The sequence below is a fragment of the Leguminivora glycinivorella genome, chromosome 1 (genome assembly GCF_023078275.1).
Source record: "Leguminivora glycinivorella isolate SPB_JAAS2020 chromosome 1, LegGlyc_1.1, whole genome shotgun sequence".
NCBI lineage: Eukaryota > Metazoa > Arthropoda > Insecta > Lepidoptera > Tortricidae > Leguminivora > Leguminivora glycinivorella.
This window is the reverse complement of record NC_062971.1, coordinates 5,856,769-5,881,320: the sequence shown is the minus strand read 5'-3', so window position 1 is coordinate 5,881,320 and position 24,552 is coordinate 5,856,769. Positions and strand designations below refer to the sequence as shown.

Here is a 24,552-nt window from a genome sequence, read left to right as displayed (position 1 = left end):
CCATCAGACCGTCCCTATCGCACTTACAAATAGTCACAGTTTCGTTTTCTTTCAACCCCTTATTTGCCAAGAGTGGCACTGAAACTTGAGTAGTTTCATGTGCTCTGCCTACCCCTTCATGGGATACAGGCGTGATTGTATGTATGTATGTATGTATGTAAATAGTACGATAGGGACGGCCTGATGTTTTATCATTTATCGCGCGCTTGCCTTCCAGTCAACCGGAAAAAATCCAATATCGGGTTTTTTGTAAGGTTATTTCCGTATCTGTATAGCGAACGAGTTGCCAGTGTCTCTGTCACACAAACTGATACCACAGCTGACACAGAAAGATATACAGTCAACCAATTGGAACCCTATGCTACTCTACACTCATGTCTAAATGACAAGCAGTAAGAGCTTTCTTACAATCTGATTTATAACGTCACTATGACATAGTTCTACAGTGGCCTAGGGTTCAATAGGGTCGTGGTCAACGGGTGACCCGTTATCGCCTGGACTACGAACGCTGTGAAGTGTTCGAAATGTCGGGATGAATTGTAAATTCAGTATACACGATAAATAAATAAAAATAAATAAAATATTTTTCACCACACCAAGTGGTAAAGGCTTTCTTTGGTATTCGAAAACAGATAGCAAAATTGCATTTTATCCACAAGGGGGCAAAGTAATTTCATTCGAATTCGATTCATTTCATTTTAGGAATTTTAATTCGATGTCTTAATCTGGCTGCTAGATTTTACCTATAAATGATGATTTTGAATCATAAATATTGAATAAATTGATAGATTTAATTTATTTTGATGTTTTATAGTCAGTATTTTGTTCGTGTTGGTGTGGTGAAAAATTTTGTGTTTCACTCGGTGGCAAAGTTTGTTTAACCTTCGTGCCTTGATACCCTCGCAACGCTCAATATTCCACTTTTTGAACCACTCGCTACGCTCGCGGTTCAATTTTGGAATCTTTCGCTTGCTCGGGTATCAATATTGACACGTGCGGTTAAACAACTACTTTGCCCCCTTGTAAAACAAATAACTATTATTGAGCAAATGGACCGTACAGCCAGATGTGTAGGTCTCTGACTTCTGAGCTAGGTAAAACCTGTGTTACAGAAGTCAGTGTCCTCTCCCAGATTTAGTTTTCATATAAATCTATCTTACACTAATTTTGCTTAACAGCTAACAGTTTTTTGCAATATATACAATTTACTTTGTCTTAGTGATATACTTTATATTTTACATTAATTCTTTATTCTCTAAATTAATTTTAATTTTTTTAAGCTTATTTTAAAATTGTAAAAACAGTGCCAATATTTAAGATTAATACAGAGCAATGATATTATAATCCGTTTCCATAGTTTTATTTCACGAGTAACTATCGTGGTAACCGAAGAAAATATTATAATCTTACACGATATTATTTGTAGAGCTAAAAGAACGCGCCATATACTTTTGCGGCGTGTGAAGAATAAATAATATATATCTTATTGCATGTGACTGTACTCACTACATACTAGGTACCTATTTTGAATAGGCTAGCTATGTTTGGGCACCGAAATTATCTTTAAAACTTGCAAATATGCCACGGACTGACAAACACCAAAGTTTTGTAAGGCAGAATGTTTAAACTCAAAAAACTTACCGGTGGTATTGTTGCATCTATGATCATGATCTTTGTTTCTGATCTGCCAAAACCTCCTGTCTTCCAGCCAGCGAAAAGTACTGAAAACAACCGCGTAATTTTATACAACTATTGACGAATTGGCATCTTCCGGGCGAGCACACTCCATCGTAGGCCACGTCTTGCCTTTGACTAGTCTGTGACCAAGAGTAAACCCATTTATAAGAATAAAAAAAAAGATAGTCAAATTCCCCGTATTGTTAAGTTGAACTATTGAAACCATATACAAGAGTTACCTATCTATGTCCAGTGATGGCAGTGATTATAGGCAGCGTTCCCACTTATACGTCGCGTGTCTCGGGGCGCACAACGGGCGTCCGCGCCACGCCGCTTCAGTGTAATTCAAAAAACGTCTCCTCAGTACATTTTGTATAGAAAAGACGTAAGACGCGCCACAGGTGGCGTGGCGGCGGCGGGGCGCGCGCCGCGCCGCTTGGCGGCGCGCCTTACGTCCTTCCTATACAAAATGTACTGAGGAGACGCTTTTTGAATTACACTCAGGTGGCGTGGCGCGGACGCCCTTTGCGCGCCCCGAGACACGCGACGCATAAGTGGGAACGCTGCCATAGGTAGTAATGCTTATTTCAGTCAATACGGTGAGAAGTGATATGCACTATTTTGCCGGTGTCTTTCGACTGCCCATTATTAAGATGCAAGTGCGGAAAAGAGGAAGGACCTATTTATATCACGTACTGTTTAGATAAAGGTACAGCAACATACTGTGAGGAGAATAGTCCATAAAAATTTGCTTCTTTGGATATAATTCCTTGTTCTATTTGGATGCAAATCAATTCCGAGATAAACAATACAGCTTTTAGATTTCACGAAGGGCACGTATTTTTGCATCGTAAATAATATTTTCACATATGTATGTGGACTAAGGATACTTAATTCATGTATTTTCATACAATTTTCATATTTTCGGATTATTTACTTACGGCCTTTTATTTTGTACAAGACGCTTAGATTAAAGAGAGGTAGCTAACCCTAGTAAAACTTAACTAAATAATGCATTATGTGCGTCAGTATATTCATGCTACATACAAAATACATATATGAAAATTTTACCTTCCAATAAAATTGATATTATTTTTCCTGGTATAGCCGAGGTCTCCAATAGAGAGGGTACGTCGTAGACGTCGCATCGAACCGATAGATTGCGCCACCGTTCGTTGTAAGTCGCTCCGTCGGTATATTAAGCCTACCAGGAAGGCATTATTCAGACCTCGGATATACCAGGAAAAATAATGTTAATTTTATTGGAAGGTAAAATTTTCATATTATTTGTTCCGTTGTATATCCGAGGTCTCCAATAGAGACCTGTTTATTATCTCCTGGTGGCGAGTCAGCTGTCGCGCAAGCCTTTGGTAGCCCTATTGGCATATAATAGAAGAATAAGTGAATCAGATGATAAACCGATTTGACCGATATATCAGTCGAAATCGCCTTCGATCTATATTCTATCCTCCTAAGGCCCAAGGCGAAATTCGGCCCCTAGTCATTGCGAACCACGGTACTACCAGTAGTACTATTGTTTTATACTCGTTCAGGCCCAAACATTAGGAACACATTTTTTTAATGTTATTGTACTTGTATGCCACCAACAGCTTTGGGGTATATTTATTATCAGTCTATGATGCCTTTTAGGATAATTTTATTTTAATTAAAAAAGTCCTACAGGAAGGACTATGGGCTTATAAAATAACGTAATTTATATTACGAAAAAACCGGGCAAGAGCGTGTCGGGCCACGCTCAGTGTAGGGTTCCGTAGTTTTTCGTATTTTTCTCAAAAACTACTGAACCTATCAAGTTCAAAACAATTTTCCTAGAAAGTCTTTATAAAGTTATACTTTTGTGATTTTTTTTCATATTTTTTAAACATATGGTTCAAAAGTTAGAGGGGGGGAGGCGCACTTTTTTTTCCTTTAGGAGCGATTATTTCCGAAAATATTAGTATTATCAAAAAACGATCTTAGTAAACCCTAATTCATTTTTAAATACCTATCCAACAATATATCACACGTTAGGGTTGAAATGAAAAAAAAAATCAGCCCCCACTTTACATGTAGGGGGGCTACCCTAATAAAACATTTTTTTCCATTTTTTATTTTTGCACTTTGTTGGCGTGATTGATATACATATTGGTACCAAATTTCAGCTTTCTAGTGCTTACAGTTACTGAGATTATCCGCGGACGGACGGACGGACGGACGGACGGACGGACGGACGGACGGACAGACAGACATGGCGAAACTATAAGGGTTCCTAGTTGACTACGGAACCCTAATTAAAAAAACTCACAAGATTTGTTTCTTTTTTAGTTTTATTGAATGAATACAATAAAATAATAGTCTTATTTAAATAATATAATGCACTAATCACTTTAAAAATTAAGATCTTAGGCTCTTCTTGGACGAACGTTACTCCACTGCGAGCGTGAGATCGTCCTCTTGTAGGCGCTCCTCGACGACGTCCTGCAGAAGCTGCACGGCGAAGTATCGGGTCCTGCCGTGGTTAGGCTTTGAAATTAGTTCTGACAGAGAAATATCGACATAGGAACTAGAGGAATCATACCGGGATCTTGTTTGTACAAAATTTGTTTCTATGAGTTTTATGTCGCAAAAGTCTGTTTCTTCATCTTCAGTTTCTATTTCTTTCCCTATTCCCTAAGAGCGAATTATGTTTCTCTGTCATTTAATCCTACAACAATAATAGCAATATGTGTCAGTTTTTGCAACCGCCACAAATATTATTATTAAATTATGTAGTCGTATAAACCCGAGGTACTACTCATAGGACTTAATATTTTTACATCCCGTATTTCGTAAAATATAAGCAAAATCAGTGAAATTATTACTTAACTCCGTAAAATAACATATAAAAACCGGATAATTTAAAAATTACTCAAGATTACATGAATAAAATTGGATTTACTAACCTCCCCTTCACGGAATACCCATGTCGCCGTCTGTAACTTGTCAGTTTGACACTTTGTTTTTATTTTTCAAGCTTATGAGTGTGTTCACATTCAAACTAAAATACCCCTCTAGAAAATCGTATACGTCAGTTTAGATTGGCGCACAATTTGAAATCAAAATGATGGCTTTTATAATAAGTCCTACTGGTAGGACCGTGGTACGCTATGACTATACAGTCGTTGAAGAAGCTGGGTCTGAATGACCAACTTAATTATTACTATAGGAAGGACCTTGGGCCTTAGGAGGCTATTTAGCAATAAAAACATTAAACAATCCAGATTTTTTGCTCCTTGACCGTTTAGCGTTCATGTCTGTTTTGTAATACAGACATTCGAAGATGAAGATGTTTTGCAGTTAGATCATTTTAAATTGTTACGTTTTAAGATCCAGACGTTTTACTAAAGACACATTTAGCATTCATGTCTACGTAGCCACAAAGACATAACACAATCCAGACGTGTCAGCTATATAGTCTTTTAGCGATAAGGTAAATTTGATAGTGACCCACGAATACATATCTTCTGCCAAACTACACTGTGGTTTGTTGGCAGTTAAACTCAACTAGGTTGAAAGTATAGCCAGTTAACAATGTTATTGTTATTTTATTAAATAGGTATATGTACAAAAAAAATTAAATCAATTTATACTTACGATGTAAGTTCACAGAGGGGACTGCTGACCACTTTAAACGTTTTTCGGATACTTTGTATTTGGGATGAAAATGATGATCGCATATTCTTTTATTTTTATATATTTTTATAGGATCACTTTCTGCTAGTTTGTTGCCAATTGCTGACACCCAAGCATTAAAAAGATTAGTATGTTTTTCTGGGTGAGGAAAGCGGTGTGTAGGCACACCAAGAGTGACTGGAATAATAAAACATATATTATTTACAAAAGTGTGGTAATTAAAAGTAAAAACACGGCTAGATTGGTGGAGAGAGGAAATGAAACTATGTTCGGAAAGAGTCGTGGAATGTATTGAACCCTATACATTTTTCGACCCTTGACTTTTCGAACAGACTCTAAATAATTTTTACTAATTAAAAATGCTACCCCAAGTACCCCAACTGTTGTTAAAAAGCAGTATTATTTACGTTTATGCATAGGACTTGACCCAATTTGGCCTTTGACTGATGATGGAGAAAATACCACACGACGCGTAGGTACCTACTCATAACAATATCAATATCTTATATATCAACATTAACATCAATATTGTATCTTCTTCTATCCATGAAAAGAAAAATATAATAAGAATGAATGCAATTAACTTTGAGGAGCAGTGTGAGATACGAGATTTTTCAAAGCAGTGACGAAATATTGACGTCGACAAACCACTTAATAAAATGCTTATGATAGCAATGATACGTGAAGTTGAAATCAAATTAACTTACATAAAGGGTCACAGCCAAAAACACAATATTTCTTTGGAATTTTACTCATGTTGAAAGGCGCGTAAACATCTAAACTTCGACACAATGAAATGAATAATTTGAACTTTGACAAGTATGACAATCTGAGCAACATGGCTGCCTATTATCTTGTCTTCGTCTCTTAGATTTAAAAACATCATATTTACTAATGTAGTTATGTCCTGAGCAACTTGCGAACCTACTCGCACCAGTATTTTAGCGCTGGAGGAGGGTAGAAATGAAAAAATTGTTGGTTACCTACCCTCAGCGCTAGTCTATATAAGGCTTGACAGCCCCTGATGGTCTCATTATTGTCCGTGCGCTCGCGGCATTCGCACCAAGTAGAAATAAAGTGTTAATAGAATTAAAGTGTTAAAAATGCCTAAACGAAAGAGAGACGAGACGGAAGAAGACAAATGGCGTAGAAGAATAAAAAAATATGAAGCCAAGTTAAGGAATATTCACCGTGCTGTCTGCTCGAGTGATGATGAACGTGATATAATTGAAGGTAAGTTCAAGTGCTTCTTCCGTTGTGATAAAATTTGCCAAAAATATCAAGCTTCGAGCCAATACGCGATATTGGCCAATAGCCCTTTTTATGCTCAGAGTTAATACGAGATATTAACCCGTAGCAATTTTATTCTTCACTGCATTTGTAGTGGAAAGTACAAATTTTATTTGTAAACAAAATACAAGTTTTTTCTTGTATCAACTATTAATTAAATTATGGCTTTTTCCAGATCACCTGGAATACGAACAAGATGCAGGTTATGGTGAGCCTGCGCCTGCAGGTTCCGCCGCACAGTACGACGAGTACATGTACGATGACATAATTGAAGGTAGATATTTATTTACCGATAACCTATCTATATTCTTTATTAGTACTGTGTTAATTACATGCACTTCTTGTGCTAAATACTTATTTATTAATTTCCAGATAAATTGGAAACTGAATCAGCTATATTAGCTGCCCCTGCTAGTCATGCAATCCAATGTACCGCAGAAGTACACGCCGAATCAGAGATTCCAGCGCCTAATAATGCAGATGTTCAAAAGGAAGTAACTTCTGCCGAAAACGAGGTCACTGCCGTGACGGAGGATTTTGATCCCGACTTATTACGAGCCTTGGGCGAGTTTGAGCCAGATGCTGTTGAGTGGGGCGACAATGTTCACGAAGATATTGCTAAACATTTTCAGCATATTCTTTTGAATGGGTTAAAAAAGGAAACAAAAGAAGAGTTAAGTAAAAATATCTCCATCCAAAAAACGTTCCTTTTTCAAAAGCCCCAACTCTAAATCCGGAAATCGCCGCCATGCTGACCGAGGCATCCAGAAACCGGGATAATCGCATTCTCGCCAAACAGGAGCAGATAGGAAAAGCTCTTTCTGGTCTAGGCAAGGCTATGACCTCCCTTTTGAAAAAGGATCCTAATATAGCTGAAGCTATACGTATGTTAAGTGACGTCGGAAAATTAGTTGCCGACGCGCACTTTGCCGAAACAGAAACTCGTCGGTCGGTCATAATTCCGCTGGTCGATAAATCGCTCATCGAGCCCTTTAAAGATAGGAAAAGGGATAGTTTTTTATTCGGCGAAAAGCTGGGCGAGTTAGTTAAGAACTCCCGCGGTATCAAGAAAACTGGGCAGTTGATTCAAGCAGCCCCTACAGGAGCTGTTTCAAGCTCCGTTTTAAACTGGAGGCCCCCACCGCCACGCCCGCGCCTGCAGCGCGGCGGCCAGCTGCCGTATCCCGGCCGCGGCGGGGGGCACCGCGGGTACTACCACTACCAACCCCGGCGCCGAGCGCCGCCAGCCCAGAACACGACCTCCCGGCGCCAGGCGCAGCATCCGCCGCCGGCGCCTCCGCCGCCGAAGCGACAAGCAGCCCAGGCAGCGCGTCCGCCGGCCAACCAGCCACAATCATAGACCCACAGGTACATGCTGGTCGCTTAAAATATTTTTTTAGTGCGTGGGAGTCCATAACTAATGATAAATTTATTTTAAATACTATACAAGGTTATAAAATTCCATTTACAACAATACCTAAACAAGATCCTAGATATTACCCTAAGAAATCTTTTTCCGAAACCAACGTATTGCTTCTTGAAAAAGAATTATTACATTTGATCAATATCAATGCAATAAAACAATGTCAGTCCGAACCTGGCCAGTTTCTGTCTGATATTTTCCTTGTTCCAAAAAGTGACGGTAGTATGAGATTTATTTTAAACCTTAAAAATTAAATCAGTATGTTCATACGGAACATTTTAAAATGGAAGATATCAGAACAGCAACAAAGCTTCTTACCGAAGGTTGCTATATGATTAATATCGATTTGAAAGAAGCATACTTGTTATTGCCTATTCACCAGTCTCATAGAAAATATTTACGTTTTTCTTTTAAAGATAAAATATATGAATTTCTGGCTCTCCCATTCGGCCTCTCTTCGGCCCCGTATATTTTTACAAAAATATTACAACCGGTTGTGTCGTATTTAAGAGCATTAGGATTTCAGTCTGTAAGATATCTTGATGATATACTCTGTATAGGACGTTCCAAAGAAGATTGTTTGAAAAATGCTAGCCATACTATAGAATGCCTAGAAAAGTTAGGATTTATTATTAACTACACTAAAAGCAATTTAGTTGCAGGAAAAGAAAGCATTTTTTTAGGCTTTGTTTTGGATTCTAAAATGATGTGTTTAAAATTACCACAGAAAAAACGAGAAAATATTTTAGAACGTACAAATAAAATGTTAACTACTAAAAATATACGGATTCGTGATTTCGCAAGTTTTCTAGGCACACTTACAGCTGCGTGTCCAGCAATCACATATGGCTGGCTTTACACTAAGTCAATGGAGAGAGCCAAATATTTAGCTTTACTTAAATCTAAAGATGATTACGACAAGTTTATGGCAGTTCCAGATAGTGTGCGTGATGACTTACGGTGGTGGCAGCATAACATTTTGTCAGCGACTAATCCTGTTCAAAAATATAACTATATTCAGGAAATATTTACCGATGCATCCACTACCGGTTGGGGCGCTGCTTCAAATGGTGAAAAAACCGGGGGTCAATGGACTGATATAGAACGTAAACATCACATCAACTATCTGGAACTGTTAGCTGTCTATTTTGGTTTGAAATCATTTGCTAGTGATAAAGTTAATTGTGATATACTTTTGCGCGTTGACAACACCACCGCCATATCGTATATCAACCGAATGGGTGGCGTGCAATACCCACACCTAAATTATGTAGCTAATATGATATGGAAGTGGTGCGAGGATAGAAGGATTTTTATTTTTGCATCCTATATTAAATCTTCCTTAAATATCGAAGCAGATACTGAGTCAAGGAAAATTAACATCGACGGTGAATGGCAATTGCAAGACACAGCTTACAATAATGTTATAGAGAAGTTTGGTCAACCAGACATTGATTTATTTGCATCTCGTATAAATGCCAAATGCCCTAAGTATATATCTTGGAAAAAAGATCCGTTCGCGTATAATATTGACGCATTCACTATCCATTGGAAACCTTTTTTCTTTTACGCATTCCCACCGTTTGCACTTATATTGAAAACTTTAAATAAAATCGTCGCTGATAAGGCGACGGGTATAGTTATTGTTCCCTATTGGCCGTCTCAGCCCTGGTATCCCCTCTTTAAGACATTAACTATGGGTGAAGTTGTTTTTTTCCCTCCAAGTAAATATCTCTTGTCATCTGCTTTCAGATTAACTCACCCGCTGCACCGGCACCTTACCCTGGCAGCGAGCGTGTTATCAGGGAAAGCTTTATCAGAAGAGGGGTACCAGAGTCGGCCTTAAATGTCTTACTTTCCTCAATCACACAGAGTACTAAGTCGCAGTACTCCTCTAGTCTGAAACTTTGGTGGCAATATTGTGAACAAAATAACGTAGATTTTTATAATGTCGAAGTTGCGCCATTGTTAGATTTTTTGTCCAAATGTTTTGAAAGCGGATCATGCTATGGTACGTTAAATAATCATAGATCCGCTTTGTCCTTGATCTCATCAAATAATATAAGTCAAGACGAGAGTGTTCGAAGGTTCTTTCGAGGAGTTTTCAAACTAAAACCATCTTTCCCTCGTTATAATGTCACATGGAACCCTAGTACGGTATTAGATTATTTAGATTCATTATCAAATGATACAATCGATTTAGAAAACTTAAGTAAAAAACTAGTTATGCTTCTTGCTTTGGCTACTGCCCAGAGAATCCAAACTTTGTCTTTGATTAAAATTTCAAATATTACTTTTTATAATGATAAGATTGTGATTATCATCACAGACTTAATTAAAACATCGAGAATCGGCCGAGCACAACCTGTAATAGAGCTGTCATTTTTTAATCAAAGGCCAGGTATATGCCCGTGTGCTACGCTACAAAAATATATCGCACTAACTGCAATCCATAGGTTGAATGAAGATAAACTCTTGCTTACGTATAAGAAACCTTACAGACCTGTTTCATCCCAAACTATTGGGCGGTGGATCAAACAGGTCCTGCAGGAGAGTGGCATTGATATTAGTATTTTCGGCGCTCACTCCACGCGCCATGCCACAACCTCCGCGGCCTCACGGGCTGGCGTTAGCATTGACGTTATCAGAAAAGCAGCTGGCTGGTCCAACCAGTCAACTGTCTTTGCTAATTTCTATAATAGACCAGTGATTGATGGTCCGTAATAATGTAATTGTTATACATGTGTTGTTAATTGTCATGTGTAATTATTGCCATATACCATGTGTGATCTGTAATAAATACCATGTGTGATTATAATTTGTGTTATTATTATTATTTAAGTATATAACTTCAGCTATCGTTTTGATTTCGCAGCATTGATTGTTCTCTGAACATCTACATTAGTAAATATGATGTTTTTAAATCTAAGAGACGAAGACAAGATAATTGAATGATCAAACGAACTTACCATAAGTGAAGTTCGATCATAATTATCTTGTCTTCGTCGAAGAGATTTAAAAACCCTCCCTCCCATTATTAATCCCTAAAAAATCAATGCTTGCTCTGTACTCTGAAAATAATGAGACCATCAGGGGCTGTCAAGCCTTATATAGACTAGCGCTGAGGGTAGGTAACCAACAATTTTTTCATTTCTACCCTCCTCCAGCGCTAAAATACTGGTGCGAGTAGGTTCGCAAGTTGCTCAGGACATAACTACATTAGTAAATATGATGTTTTTAAATCTCTTCGACGAAGACAAGATAATTATGATCGAACTTCACTTATGGTAAGTTCGTTTGATCATTCAATTTTGTTTCGATCGCATCTCCCTGGGGGCGCTGTCGGCTAAGAAAATTGTTGCCAGCTTAAGTGTGCCCCCCCTGATTTACTTTCATGTCAGTGATTTGACATTGTCAATGAAAATATTTATCCCATCGACCGGCCAGTATTCCGGAACCAAAGAGAAGTTTAAATATACTCTGTCAAACAAGTCTATCAGTAAATAAGAACAAAGAAAACTATATTCATCTTTTTCTTTAGGGTGCTAGAGAAAAGGATACCTATAGTTTTCTTTGTTCTTATTTACTGACGGACTTGTTTGACAGAGTTTAAATATGTAAAATGTTTTTAGTAGGTGTCGATGGATTTATTCAATGAGGAGACACAATCAAAGATTATGACAGATGGCGCCACCTTATTAGTCCATTGCACAGATAAAGAATTTCATACGTGAGAGCGAGAAGAAATTTTTCTCTCTCGCACATATGAATGACAGTGACATGCCTAGACACTTGCACAGTCACCGCCTGACGGGATAAAATGTCAGTGTGCCTCCTTATTATCCTACTCTGGTTCAACTCTGGATTCATTGCTCAGAGAATATAGTAGGTAAGGTGCATTAGGGTAATTATGAATGACAGAAATGCTCGGGTAATTTCGAAAGGGGAATCTTGATGTGATGGAAATAATGGTGATTTTTATGCGACTTTCAAAATTATACGACTTTTGAAATTACCCTGATGTGCCTTACCCATGTGTAGTATATCGAGTGATCTTATTTGTCATCTAATTTTAGCGTATCATTCACTTCAGATCAAATACTTTTTTCCTTCCTTACGGTTATCATTTTCAAAAACTCACCATGTCAGCACGTCGGCTACCCTCATTTGCAGACATATCGTCGGTAATCAAACTGATGACCGGCCACTAGCCCTCGCTAACACGCCAAAAATTGCCCTTCCAATGTTCGCCCGGGGCACAAAGGGTCAAGGGACAAAAAGGCCCTTTCTGTAATGAGTCCCTGAAGTAAGGAACAAGTAAATGAACAGGGGTCTCTTCGCCTCGCTAAATAAGTGATTGAATGTAAATTGAATGTTAGGGTTTACGTCGCTTCCGCTTAGGTGTCATCAATTTGTACAAGGATAGTTTATTCCAATTCGCTATTTATTTGAGTAATATAGGATGTAGACACTCTAAAGTACCTACTGTTGCAGGTATACAGGGTGTAAACCTAATACGGGCGAACCTCTTGACGGTGGTGAGTAAAGGACATAAAAAATGGAATTAGATAACTTTTACTTGAAATATTTTTTTTATCCATACAAAAATGGCAACGTTAGATAACTCGCGTTAAACGCTCGTTGACAAATTGTCATGCAACCAAATATTTTTTTTCAATCTAACTCAAAAACACCTCTTAATTAATGATAACAATATTGAATTTCTGCCTAGTCTACCAACGTTTAACTGTATGTAGATCAAAAATGCAACTGAAAAAAAAAAGGCCATTCAATTATTATTTATTATGTTAAACAAAATCACATATTTATTTCGCGAAAATATAAGAACAAATAAAGTCACTTAAGCCAATATAACATAGACGCATTTTTTAAATTTTACATGTATTCCAGATTACATACCTAACACACACTAAAGAAACATCACAATATCTTGCTAACGATAATAGTGTTCTTTACAAACATGGCACGCTCTTTTATTAAGGCGTTACACACGAGATCTCTGAGACGCTAATCTCATACTAAGCAACCGAAGCAGACAAATTTATATTATAACACATGAAACCATATTATAATGAATGGCGTTTACTAAATATCTAGATTTCTCGGTCATTACTCTTCCAAACTGGCACTATAGAGATCCGAGTCGAGCAAAAAAGCTGCACGGCCGTATCATCCTTTTCTCGAAGCAATTCAGGCCATTTTCAACCCCCTGTTACTTAATTAAGGATAGAACTAGAATAATTATATAGCGTAGGCGATGTGTCTTCGGCAAGGTACTGTGTCCTTCCTTTGATTTTTTAATTAATACTTTAGATAGTTGGATAAAGATTCACTAACTTGTAATGGTTTGGAAAGTAGTAGAAATCTAGGTATAAATCTGTATATGACAGTTTTGTCTTCTTCTGGGAGAAGCGGCACTGTATGCAACTATGCATTTAGGTATACCAGTTATTGCTGTCATTTGAAAATAAATAAGTAGAAAGTATGAAAATCCCGACGATTGGTAGGAGGACACCAGGAGTAATCATTCATAGTATGCCTACTGATATTTTATTATTTACTGTAATGGAACTAGTTGTATTAGTTAAGCAGGCAGCCACGTTCAGCAAGGGTATTCGATTTTTTAATTAACTAGACTGACTATGACTAAAGCTGTCTAAATTAGTCTAATTAATTGGATAAAATAGCCACCTTCTGCTTACAAATTTGTGTTAAGTAAGTAATGTGACACCAAGGTGACACAATATCAAAAAATGTAATATACAAAGTGAAAAAACCGGCCAAGAGCGTGTCGGGCCACGCTCAGTGTAGGGTTCCGAAGTTTTTCGTATTTTTCTCAAAAACTACTGAACCTATCAAGTTCTAAACAATTTTCCTAGAAAGTCTTTATAAAGTTCTACTTTTGTCATTTTTTTCATATTTTTTAAACATATGGTTCAAAAGTTAGAGGGGGGGGGGACGCACTTTTTTTTCTTTTAGGAGCGATTATTTCCGAAAATATTAATATTATCAAAAAACAATCTTAGTAAACCCTTATTTATTTTTAAATACCTATCCAACAATATTTCACACGTTGGGGTTGGAATGAAAGAAAAAAACCAGCCCTCACTTTACATGTAGGGGGGGTACCCTAATAAAAAATTTTTTTCCATTTCTTATTTTTGCACTTTGTTGGCATGATTGATATACATATTAGTACCAAATTTCAGCTTTCTAGTGCTTACGGTTACTGAGATTATCCGCGGACGGACGGACGGTCGGACAGACAGACATGGCGAAACTATAAGGGTTCCTAGTTGACTACGGAACCCTAAAAACGACCGTTCAAACTTTGCGTAGTGACTTTTGAGGTCAATGAACAACTTCATTTCAAAAATTGGTTGTTTCATACATTTTGACTGTCATACAAATAAGCTAGAAAATTTACAAACCCGTTTTTTAAAATTGCTAGTCAGTAAAAAAGTTAAAAACAGTTGCAATAAAGACTACAAACAATTATTTAAAATATGTAAAATTCTACCCATATCATCCAAACTTAAATATATGTTGGCCTTGAAAAACCATGGCAGACAGGACCATCTTGAACCAGTCAACCATAGCCACAACACCAGGACGATATCTGCGGGCAAATATGTAGTACCCAGAGTGTCAAATTATTATGGCGACAGAACGCTTCAAAAACGAATACCTTATCTCTTGAACTCTTTGCCCGGGGATATAGTACTGGAATCCAAAAAAAGTACTTTTCAAAAGGCTCTTAAAAAAAACATCTCTTGGATACTCTATAATAAGCGATCCTGCCTACTTCAAACTGAGTACATAACATGTTTAGAAGTTATATATATTAATTTGTATATTTAATTATATTTAATAAGAAAACTGTATAAAAGAGACTGAAACGACTCCACAGTCAAACTAATTGTAGTTTTGTGGAGCATTGTATTTAAGTTATGTTTTGTAATTCTGAGTATAATAAATAAATAATAATAAATAATAAATAAATACATTTCTATGGAACAGCCAAATATTTTTGCGCAATTGCAGCATTGGTCCCATTATAAAAGTTGTTCATTATGACCTCAAAAGTCACTATGAAACGTTTGAATGGTCCTTTTTATTTCACCCTATATATGCGTCAGTTAATTATTTATTAACAAATATAAACGATCCCAATATATATATACATATTTCATGTTCCCTTGAGAGCTTTTTTTAACAAAAACATAAAATTTTCCCTCTAATGTTGGTTTAATTTTTACTTTTCCTTTTTCCGCTGAAGACTCTTTCCTTATGATAACATATTTTTATGGAATATTTTATACTTTGTGCATTTTATATTACTTACATTTTGCAAAGTAAAACTCCTCAGAAATTAATAAACTATAAGATTATACCTACTCTATAATTTACGCACTGGCTAGTAATGTCATTTTCTATTTCCAAACTGAAAATGTGTCTAATACAATTTCTATAAAGACTGCGTTCAAGAGAGTACAATATAGTATTTTATGCAACAGGCGTTTAAAGGAGGTCAAAAAAGACGAGTGGCGTGGGTAACAATTTGAGGCGAAGCCGAAAATTGTTATTAAGACGCCACGAGTATTTTTTGACTCAGTTACACACCGTTGCATACAATACTTTTTCTACAACCATGCACTTACTTTTGAATAGTTTTCTAGAATAACTTTCGTGAAAATCGCACTGTTTCCTACAAGTATTTTGACTTGTCCTCTGCAATGTTTCTGCACTCACCCTGTCGCTCGTACTCCCCCGGCCGGCGCCCCGCGGCCCGCTATATCCCTTAAAGGCTATCTAACAATGCTTTAAGAGCTATATCGTGTGCGTGGGTGCGCGGGGCGCAGGCCGGGGGCGGGCATCTTTTATGAAGGGTTTTAACGATCTATGCACGACGCGGTAAATGACGAATAACAACACGGGAGTAGAAAAAAAATAAAAAGGTACAGAACGGTTTTTTTTATCTATGACTTCTGAGTCCAGTCCCCGCGAATGATACGGGGCTGAATTCAATTGCATTATGCATAGATAATAAATCTGTTTGTACTCATGAAATTTTTGAAATAATGTAATGATGAAAATGATGAATAAATGAACGATAATGATGAGTTATGAACCGTTGAATTTTTTGAGTTTGTTAACTATTTAAGTTATAAATTTACAGAATTATTTTTAAAGTCGAGTTTTTGTAATGATTTCCAAAAGATTATAAGGGTCAATTTTGAGGTTTTGACAGATGATGTCGTGGTCGAGACGATGGGTTCATACATTTACGGCAATATCTGAGGAGAAGGTCTATGGATTGTGGAGTGATTTGGTCGCATGGGCATAAAACACAAATGCAATTGAAAATTATAATTTAATAAAAAGTAATAACTAAAACAACAATGGCAATTGTGTTAATAAAGTTCACTTTACATTATCAATAAACAATATTGTATCTTTTTAAGAATTTTGCTACATAATTACAAATAATATAATAACTATACATTTATATCTAAAATAGGAAAGTTTCATGCGACCGCAAGAACGAAATTCAGGAAAATTCATTAAAAATGTGATGTTATATTTTAATTTCTATGGCACATGTTAAGTCTATATTAAGAAAAACTATTGAACTTTACTGTGACTTTGATTTTGATTTAAATCATGAAAAAATGTGGCTGCCAGTGATTTTACCTCCATATCTCCCTACAATATACTTACATGATATGTGACTGAAGTTATCATTGTGTATCACTGCCAGCCCTTCAGTTTTTGAATAAACTCATCGAATGAAAACAATGAACGATGAAAATTGGCACTTCCTGTTTAATTATATACAAACTTAACTATAGTAGGTATGTTTTTCTTAGATTGAGCATTTCTTTTTTTTTCGCCACTTTTATGAAATGTGATATTTTTGAAAAAAAAATGCTATTTCTACTCAGGACACTAGCTTTTTAAATCCTAGTAGTTAAAAAAATTGTCCCATACGATTTTTTCTTATTTTGTTACCATTTTCCGTACATGTTGTGTGGGGTAACAAAAGAGAAAAGTAACAAAAATGTATGGAAATTCTGGGACACTTTTTGTCTCCCAGTGAGATTGAAATATTATGAGTAAAATTGACCTAAAATTCCCTACAAAAAAAATAAAAAAATGGCAAAAAAAGATGCTCTATTTTGTTTATTTCATGACAATATCCCTGGCACTGTACACAAGCTACAAGAAATAACTTATCAACTGACTATAATTATAAGCATATACAAAGAGCAATAAGTGTTAACAATTTAACGATTTCATTTGTTATATAATATAGTTATAGGTATAATATATTTGCCGTGTTAAGTGACACATTTTAACACAGCGGTTACCCGCCGCGTAGAAATTAGTACAATAAATATAATTTTATGTGCACTTGGACGTTCTATTATGTTTAAAAATTGGACATTGGGAAAAACTAAAGAAATATACAGATCGTGTATAAATTCAATCAAAAACCCAAACTAGTAAATACACACCCTAAAGATCCGAACGAAACACCAATTAGGTAAAACAAGCTTAAATTTTAACAAGTTCCAAACAGTTGTGTCATAAAATCTACATCAAACTTTAAAAATTCTTTACAATTTATTAATATCTCGTTTATCAAAAAACTTTCTAACTCCTTATTATAAACAAAATTCAAGAAATCGGGCGGGTTCTATTTTTATATTTTATTTTCTAATACCTACGCTGAAGGCTCGTTTTTATAAACTGGGTATTTAAAATTAAAAGCTCCGATTACTTATCCGGAATAAAGTTTTTTACTGTATATTATTAAATCAGTGTTATTATAATAAACATTTCTCATCGAAAATCTGCAATTAGATATAATATATAGCCGATCTAAGACTTTTGACTATAGGTATCTCCTAATATTCAAACACATTCTTATGTTCTAAAAGATAAAACCAATTCAACCTTCAATCAAAATATAGCTGTGACACTCCTGACTAAAGACGAAATTTGTTTTCCACGAATCCATTGAATACTATTTTCCGATAGAACGCACACCTCGATTTCGTTTCGACACTACGCGATACGTGACAGTAGGTAGGCATTAGGGATGTACCGCTTAGTCGGGAAAGCCGACTATCCGGCTACATTTGTAGTCGGCGCTTAGTTGGCAAAAAAGGCTGATTAGTCGACCCCTTATAAGTGATAAAAAAACAGGACAAAATAAATTAATAGCCGATATAGTTGTATTATGTACATATTGGTTATGCCTTTTAAAGTCAAAACAAAAAATATCTGTGCTCATCAGTATCATCACAGAAATAAATGGCCTTCATTGAAATTCGAACCTAGGACTGTCGGTTTCATAGCCAGGATCAGTACACACTAAGCTAAACCGGTTGTTAAAAAAGAAAATTTTCTTATAAGTAGAACTTTGAACTTGTAAAAATAATGAACATTGCGATTGAATGACAAAAAATTCTGGTGATTTTAGTCGAAAATTATGTTCTTACCGACTAGCCGACCAGTCGGCCTACTAATCGGCCACCCAACCGACGATTAACCGGTAGTCGGCCTAGTCGGCTAAATCAATAGTCGGTAGGTACATCTCTAGTAGGTATATAAAAGTATAGTGATCGCTAACAACAGTTTTATTTCACACGCTACCATGTTGGATTTATGGGATTTATTTAGAGAGAGATTTATGTAATAATCAGCTGAAATTATAACAATGCATTGCGTGAGAGGTGAATCTTGAATATCGAGCTGCGTGATACTTTACCACACTACACGCGTATCCTTAGCTTCATAGTTTTAACCGAGTTTCCAATGTAGTTCCTATTGTAAACAGAATCCAGGGTTAGTATTTTCAATAAATCATCGCTTGCAGTATTTCTTCACTGCCCGGTACCCCTGAGCGTCACCGGCGTGTCTTGGATGTTGAGTTATGTCAAACCGACTACTACAGTAGTAGTTTAACGATTAGTTGAATACAGAACTTCATATAACGCGTAGGTTATCGATATAATTACGTTACAGCTATAGCGTCAACAGAATCCAGGATTAGTATGTTCGATAACACATCGCTTGCAGTATTTCTTCACTGCCCGGTACCCTCGCAGCGTGACGGGCGTGTCTTGTATGTTGAGCTGCGTGAGACCTCGGCAGTAGTACGCGACTGCCTCGAGACCGTCGTCTCCGATCAGCTCGCAGCCGCGAGGGCCAGCTTCTTCAGGTTTGGACAGCAGCGGGCGAGGATCTGCGGACAAGTGTTGATTTTTAATTGGATCGGAAATAGTATATTACGATACAAAGGCGGAAAAGAGGAAAATCTAAAGTGAAATACCTTCTCGCGCGTGTATTATTTATGCAGTGTGTTACCAACTAGTGGGGTTTTTGTTAAAGAAACGTCATCTTAGGTACATAGTTATTAAACTTAACAATGCCCTTAATATAAATAAAAATGTTGACTTTGCAAACTTTGTAACAAACATTTATTTGCCAGCATTTAATTACAGCACACTTGTCAAGTGAGGGCAATGAGAGCTCATAAGTATGAGCGATGTGAATAATGACAATTAAGAAGGGCACGCGTTACATTTAATGTTGGGATTTCGGAAAAATATTTTTTCAGTTAATTAACTATGATTTGCTGATATGCGCAAACGATTGCTAAATGACTGTATTATTAGGTATTGGTTTTAATAAAGGCACGGGTGGTGGTAACGATTACGGTAGGTTCATACGAGTAAGGTTCTTTAAATTTTCGACATATAGACACGTACCTAAAGTACTTACTTATTTGCGCACTAGTGCGGTATAGTAGCACCAAATATAGCCTATACAAGTAAATACATTTAGCAAGTAAATATGAATACCATGAGCTTCATGAAGGTTTGAAGCATTACCTACCAGTTAGAAGTTTAAATACAATTTTTATGAGGATTGAATTCCCTAAGTATGTATGTATACCTACATGCCACGATGGACAAGGCAGACGGACGGAAGAGTTGTAGGTACGGAACTATTCTACCTATAACGATGATGTGCAAAATCGCAAAATGAGGTGATAGCAAATTGTGCAATATGCCTCCTGAGTTTAACAGGATAAGGATTATTTTTCAAGTGAGCGACAAAATAGGCGAATTCTAAAAAGATAGTATGATTGATCGTGGGTTCTATGATGGATGCGTAACATTTCTGACTGTAGGTACGTGATGTGATGTTTTTTTTTCGTGAGAAAAGGCGTTAGGAAATTGAAGTTCTAGTCTAAATATTGTAGGTACGGCTAGTTGATTAGATTCGTATAGTATTCAATTTAGCATTTACTAGGAAAGCGCAGATTAGATAACACAATGATAGTTGCAAAAATATTTATATTAATTCAACGCGGAAATGCTACGAGCGTCATGGGCACTTTTGCACCGGGAACGACAGGGAATAGTTTATTTGGATAGTGTTAAGACCTAGATCTTAACAAGGGTGGACAAATAGGTAGAAAGCGATGCCTGCCTATTTTCCGACGCTTGATACGCCACCTGGGCGAAAGATCTAGAACTAACACAAATCATTAATTAGTTATGGACCAAATAGATGTCGCTATATTACTAGGGAGTAAAAGTGACATCTACCGAAAAGCATATTATGTATTTAATTAAGTAATCAATAGCTTAGCCTTAAGTTTAGTTCATAGTTATGCCGAGTGCGGCGCTGTTCAGTAGCTATATAAGTATTGTACATAGGGACACTCTCTCAATTTTCGACAGCCTCACAATAAACATTAGTATTAAAATCATCCTTGCATTTCTCTTAAACGGCCGCCATTTTGTTTCCATCCTGGACAGATAGTTTTATGTTTTTATTCTTATTAGGTATTAGTTTTTATATTAACACTCTTATTTCTAGAACCATAACAGCATTAGTGTAACATAAATTATTGCTACGTGAACTAACTAGAACTACTGAGGAAAAGCAAATAGTAACAAAATTTCAGTTCAAAATAGATTTGTTTTGTGTAAATACACAAAACACACAGGATAATCAAACCTGTATCGCTTCCAGCGTTTAAATATACTTACTCAAAAACTATTTGTTTGAATTTACATCAAATACAAATACCTGTGAATGCACATTTTCGACTCACACATAAAATTTATTTTTTTAGGTACCTAGGGTGTGGATATACAAGAGGTCAAGAGATCATTTAGATATTTGGCCTGATAAACAAACCCCTTAAGAGGCAAATTCTGGGTCCTAAAACCTATTTGCAATAACCTAACCACAAAATTAAAATTTTGAAAAACCCCCGACAGCGACATAGTGGACCAATTCAGCTTTCAAACAAAGAAACACTAAATCTAAATCGGTTCATCCGTTCGGGAGCTACGATGCCATAGACGCCATCTATATGGCTACATATCGTCACTACTTTTAAAAAATCTCGTATCTCACGCTGTTCCTCAAAGTTAAAACGCAGTAAGTCTATATGCATTCCATACATACTTACTACAATTTTCTTTTCGTTGACAGACGAAGATACAAGTTTTTTTTAAAGTAGTGACGATATGGCTTGTTGTAGTATATCGATAGGTAGATACATTTCCGTGGAACACAGATTGTGCATACATCATTGCAGCTTACTATTGAGAGCCGGTGTGCCATGAGCAAATTGCGCGTCCCTGATGTCCGGGGCTGCAGCTTATGCAGTAACTACTTACTGACTATAATCTACTTTATTCCGCAAGTAAAATAACCAAACACACAAGTTCATTTGTTTACATTTTGTACTTATCGTGTTACATGGGATAAAATTTAATGGCTGTGTAACTAAGCTCGTGTCGCGAGTTCTTTAAACCCCCGTTTTCACCTCCGTTTTCACATTCTCCGATCCGATATTGGATGTCGAAAGGATTTAAATGAAAAAATCCAATATGGCGCCTGTAGGTAATGTATGATATATTGGTCCGACATCCGATATCGGATAGGATAATGTGAAAACGCACTAAGTCTTAACTAAATTCAGAACACTGTTAAAAATTCGAAATATCTAAGGGTACGCGCCCACGGGCGACAAAGTTGCTCGGCGACTTACGTATTTGTATGAAAAGTTGCGTCGCTTCGTGTGCGCACTTTCATACTAGCCCATAGACCGATGATGTGAACGACAAAAAAGTCGCTGCCAAAAGTTGCCCGTGTGTGCACACTCTAAATGGAATGAGAGACTTTTTCCGTAGGTATTTAATCTGTGAAGCTACATGATAACCAATACGTCCAAAGAACACGTATGGAATAATAAGATCAAGATTATTCAGAGTCAGTCTGAAGGCAATCCCTAAGGCGTAAGTATCAAGGTTATGCAACATGATACATTATTCAAGTACATATGTAGTTTACTAGCTCCGAATAGGTTTTGCGCTCCCTGCAGTATTAGCAAGTATTATGTACTATCAGCTGCAAAAGTGCATGGCGAATTTATCAATGAATTCATTCATAATTTCTCCATGCAATATTGCAGCTCACTGTACCTACTACGTATGCTAGACCTTTGTGTTGCGAGAGCATTATATTATTCAGGTATTTCTTTGATTGCTTGGAAAGTCAGCCTAAATATTTACATGGTTTATTTATTTTACACTTTATTGCACATTGAAAAAGTACAACAGGCGGACATAATGCCTTAAGGCATTTTTGACTATGAGGCGAAACTCAAATACTACAAGTTGAGTTCAGTGAGAAACATATAAAGAAGTATACGTTCCTATTACATATTTACACAAACCTTATGGTTAAAGGATATGTAGGTACATTAGAATAAAAAAACCTTATCTAGAACCTAGAACTGATTATGCACGCCAACTGACGTCAGGACGGCGGGGGTCATTAATTTCATAAATATCTCTGGAGTTTAATGAACAGATTGCTCGAATTTTGGCGCATATTTGACACATCAATTGCTAGCACTCACTACTGGCAAATACCACAGCTCCCTCTGTTGATGTATATATTTCAGTTTATGTAGTTGATTTCTTATGAAATTTGGTGTTTATTCCTGATAAATATTTTAATTTCACTTAAGTGACTTGCACGTCCATACATCATAGGTTTATAAATATCCTGTGTAGCGAGATTATTATTTACCTACATGTACAGTGGCTGTATCGATGTCAATACACGTTATTTGCATATGACAATTGACCGGGTTTCATTGTTGAATCCCGCTTGGATTGTATTGTAGCTAGTCGAACGTATTTGAATTCCATCCACTTACAACTAGGAATGTATCCCTGATACAAAATGGAAGACCAAGTAAATAGCACCTACGCAATGTTCCTTGCCTAAAGGGTCTTTTTACGAATGCAAAAATAGTATTTTATACAATCGTGATATAAAACAGAGCTTTTCAGTCGAGTACCATGTTTAGGCAACGAAGCTTGCTGAGTGGCCTAATAGTACGGTACGATAGTGAAAAGCTTAATTATATCACTATTGTACATAATACAATACTTTTTCTATGAGTCATCATCATCATCTTCATCAATCACTCAAGTTAAAATTAATCTTAATAGCGTCGTCCAGCGTTGTATCAAACATCGAATTTCTTGGCAGCCAATTGTTTGTAATACCTGTCTCTGATTGGTGGATAACGCGATAGATAAAAAGGTGTTTAAGATGCAGATTTTTTTTTTAATTAGTCTGTGGTGTCCTAATTGACAGATTAAAGTCGACGAGTAGAAAAAGAATTTTCTGACTCCCGGCTCCGTCGAACAGAAAAATAGTATAAGAAAGCCTCAGAACAATGTTTGTTGACAATTTATAGACAAGTAATCTCAGACATTTCTTAATTCAGTGGCCTAGGTATGTAATATACTATTACAGTCACATTACAGTACATAATTTATAAGACCATTTGAAGTTTCGACAAGTAAAAAAACCATAAGTACTATAATACTATTTTTTCAGAATCTCCGTTGGAATCTAGGATGTATAGATTCCTTATTGCAATCGCGTCATTGGAACCTTTCGATATAAAATACCACATGCCTTCAATATGCGGCACAAAGGGGTAACTTCAGGTAAAGGTGACATATGTGACTGTTGGGACCTCCGACTATTCCTTTGTTATATTATTTACTATCTACTTTTGTCGTAGTTCTTGTAACACTACAGCTTGACAACACTGCTTATAATATTGTACCTTTACTATACGAGTAAGTTCTCAATTTTACAATATGACAAAGTCGGTATAACATTCTTGGATAGGTATTACCTAAATAAATTAATATTGGAGGACACCTTACACAGATCAACCTAGCTTGTACTATGGGTGCTAGGCGATATACATACGTACATAGATAAACACATACTTATACCTATACCTATTATGTAGGTAACAAATGAAAACTAACAATAAAGATAGGTAGGTACCTTCTGTTGGTAGCATATGTTATCTATGTAAGTACGTTTACCGTTTTTCC

General features: G+C 36.4%; 2 protein-coding genes across 2 annotated transcripts in view; one reads left to right on the top strand and one right to left on the bottom strand.

Moving 5' to 3' along the window:
• The first annotated feature begins 7,340 nt into the window (after nt 1–7,340).
• On the top strand, nt 7,341–9,949 carry LOC125229968. Its single transcript, XM_048134905.1, has 2 exons — nt 7,341–8,007; nt 9,815–9,949. Exon 1 carries the CDS (start codon nt 7,388–7,390, stop codon nt 7,997–7,999), a length of 612 nt encoding a protein of 203 aa, XP_047990862.1. The 5' UTR covers nt 7,341–7,387; the 3' UTR covers nt 8,000–8,007; nt 9,815–9,949.
• A 7,256-nt stretch (nt 9,950–17,205) lies between these two features.
• The window catches only part of LOC125231011 (F-box/LRR-repeat protein 7-like), a 127,419-nt gene continuing 120,072 nt past the window's right edge, over nt 17,206–24,552 (bottom strand). The window contains 2 exon segments of the mRNA XM_048136349.1: nt 17,206–19,298; nt 19,301–19,337. Of these exon segments, the coding sequence (XP_047992306.1) occupies nt 19,126–19,298; nt 19,301–19,337 (210 nt within the window). The 3' untranslated portion in view covers nt 17,206–19,125.

What these genes read in the sequence shown, in the direction of transcription:
- LOC125229968 (XM_048134905.1), top strand. Translation starts at nt 7,388, where the DNA reads ATGCTGACCGAGGCATCCAGAAACCGGGATAATCGCATTCTCGCCAAA.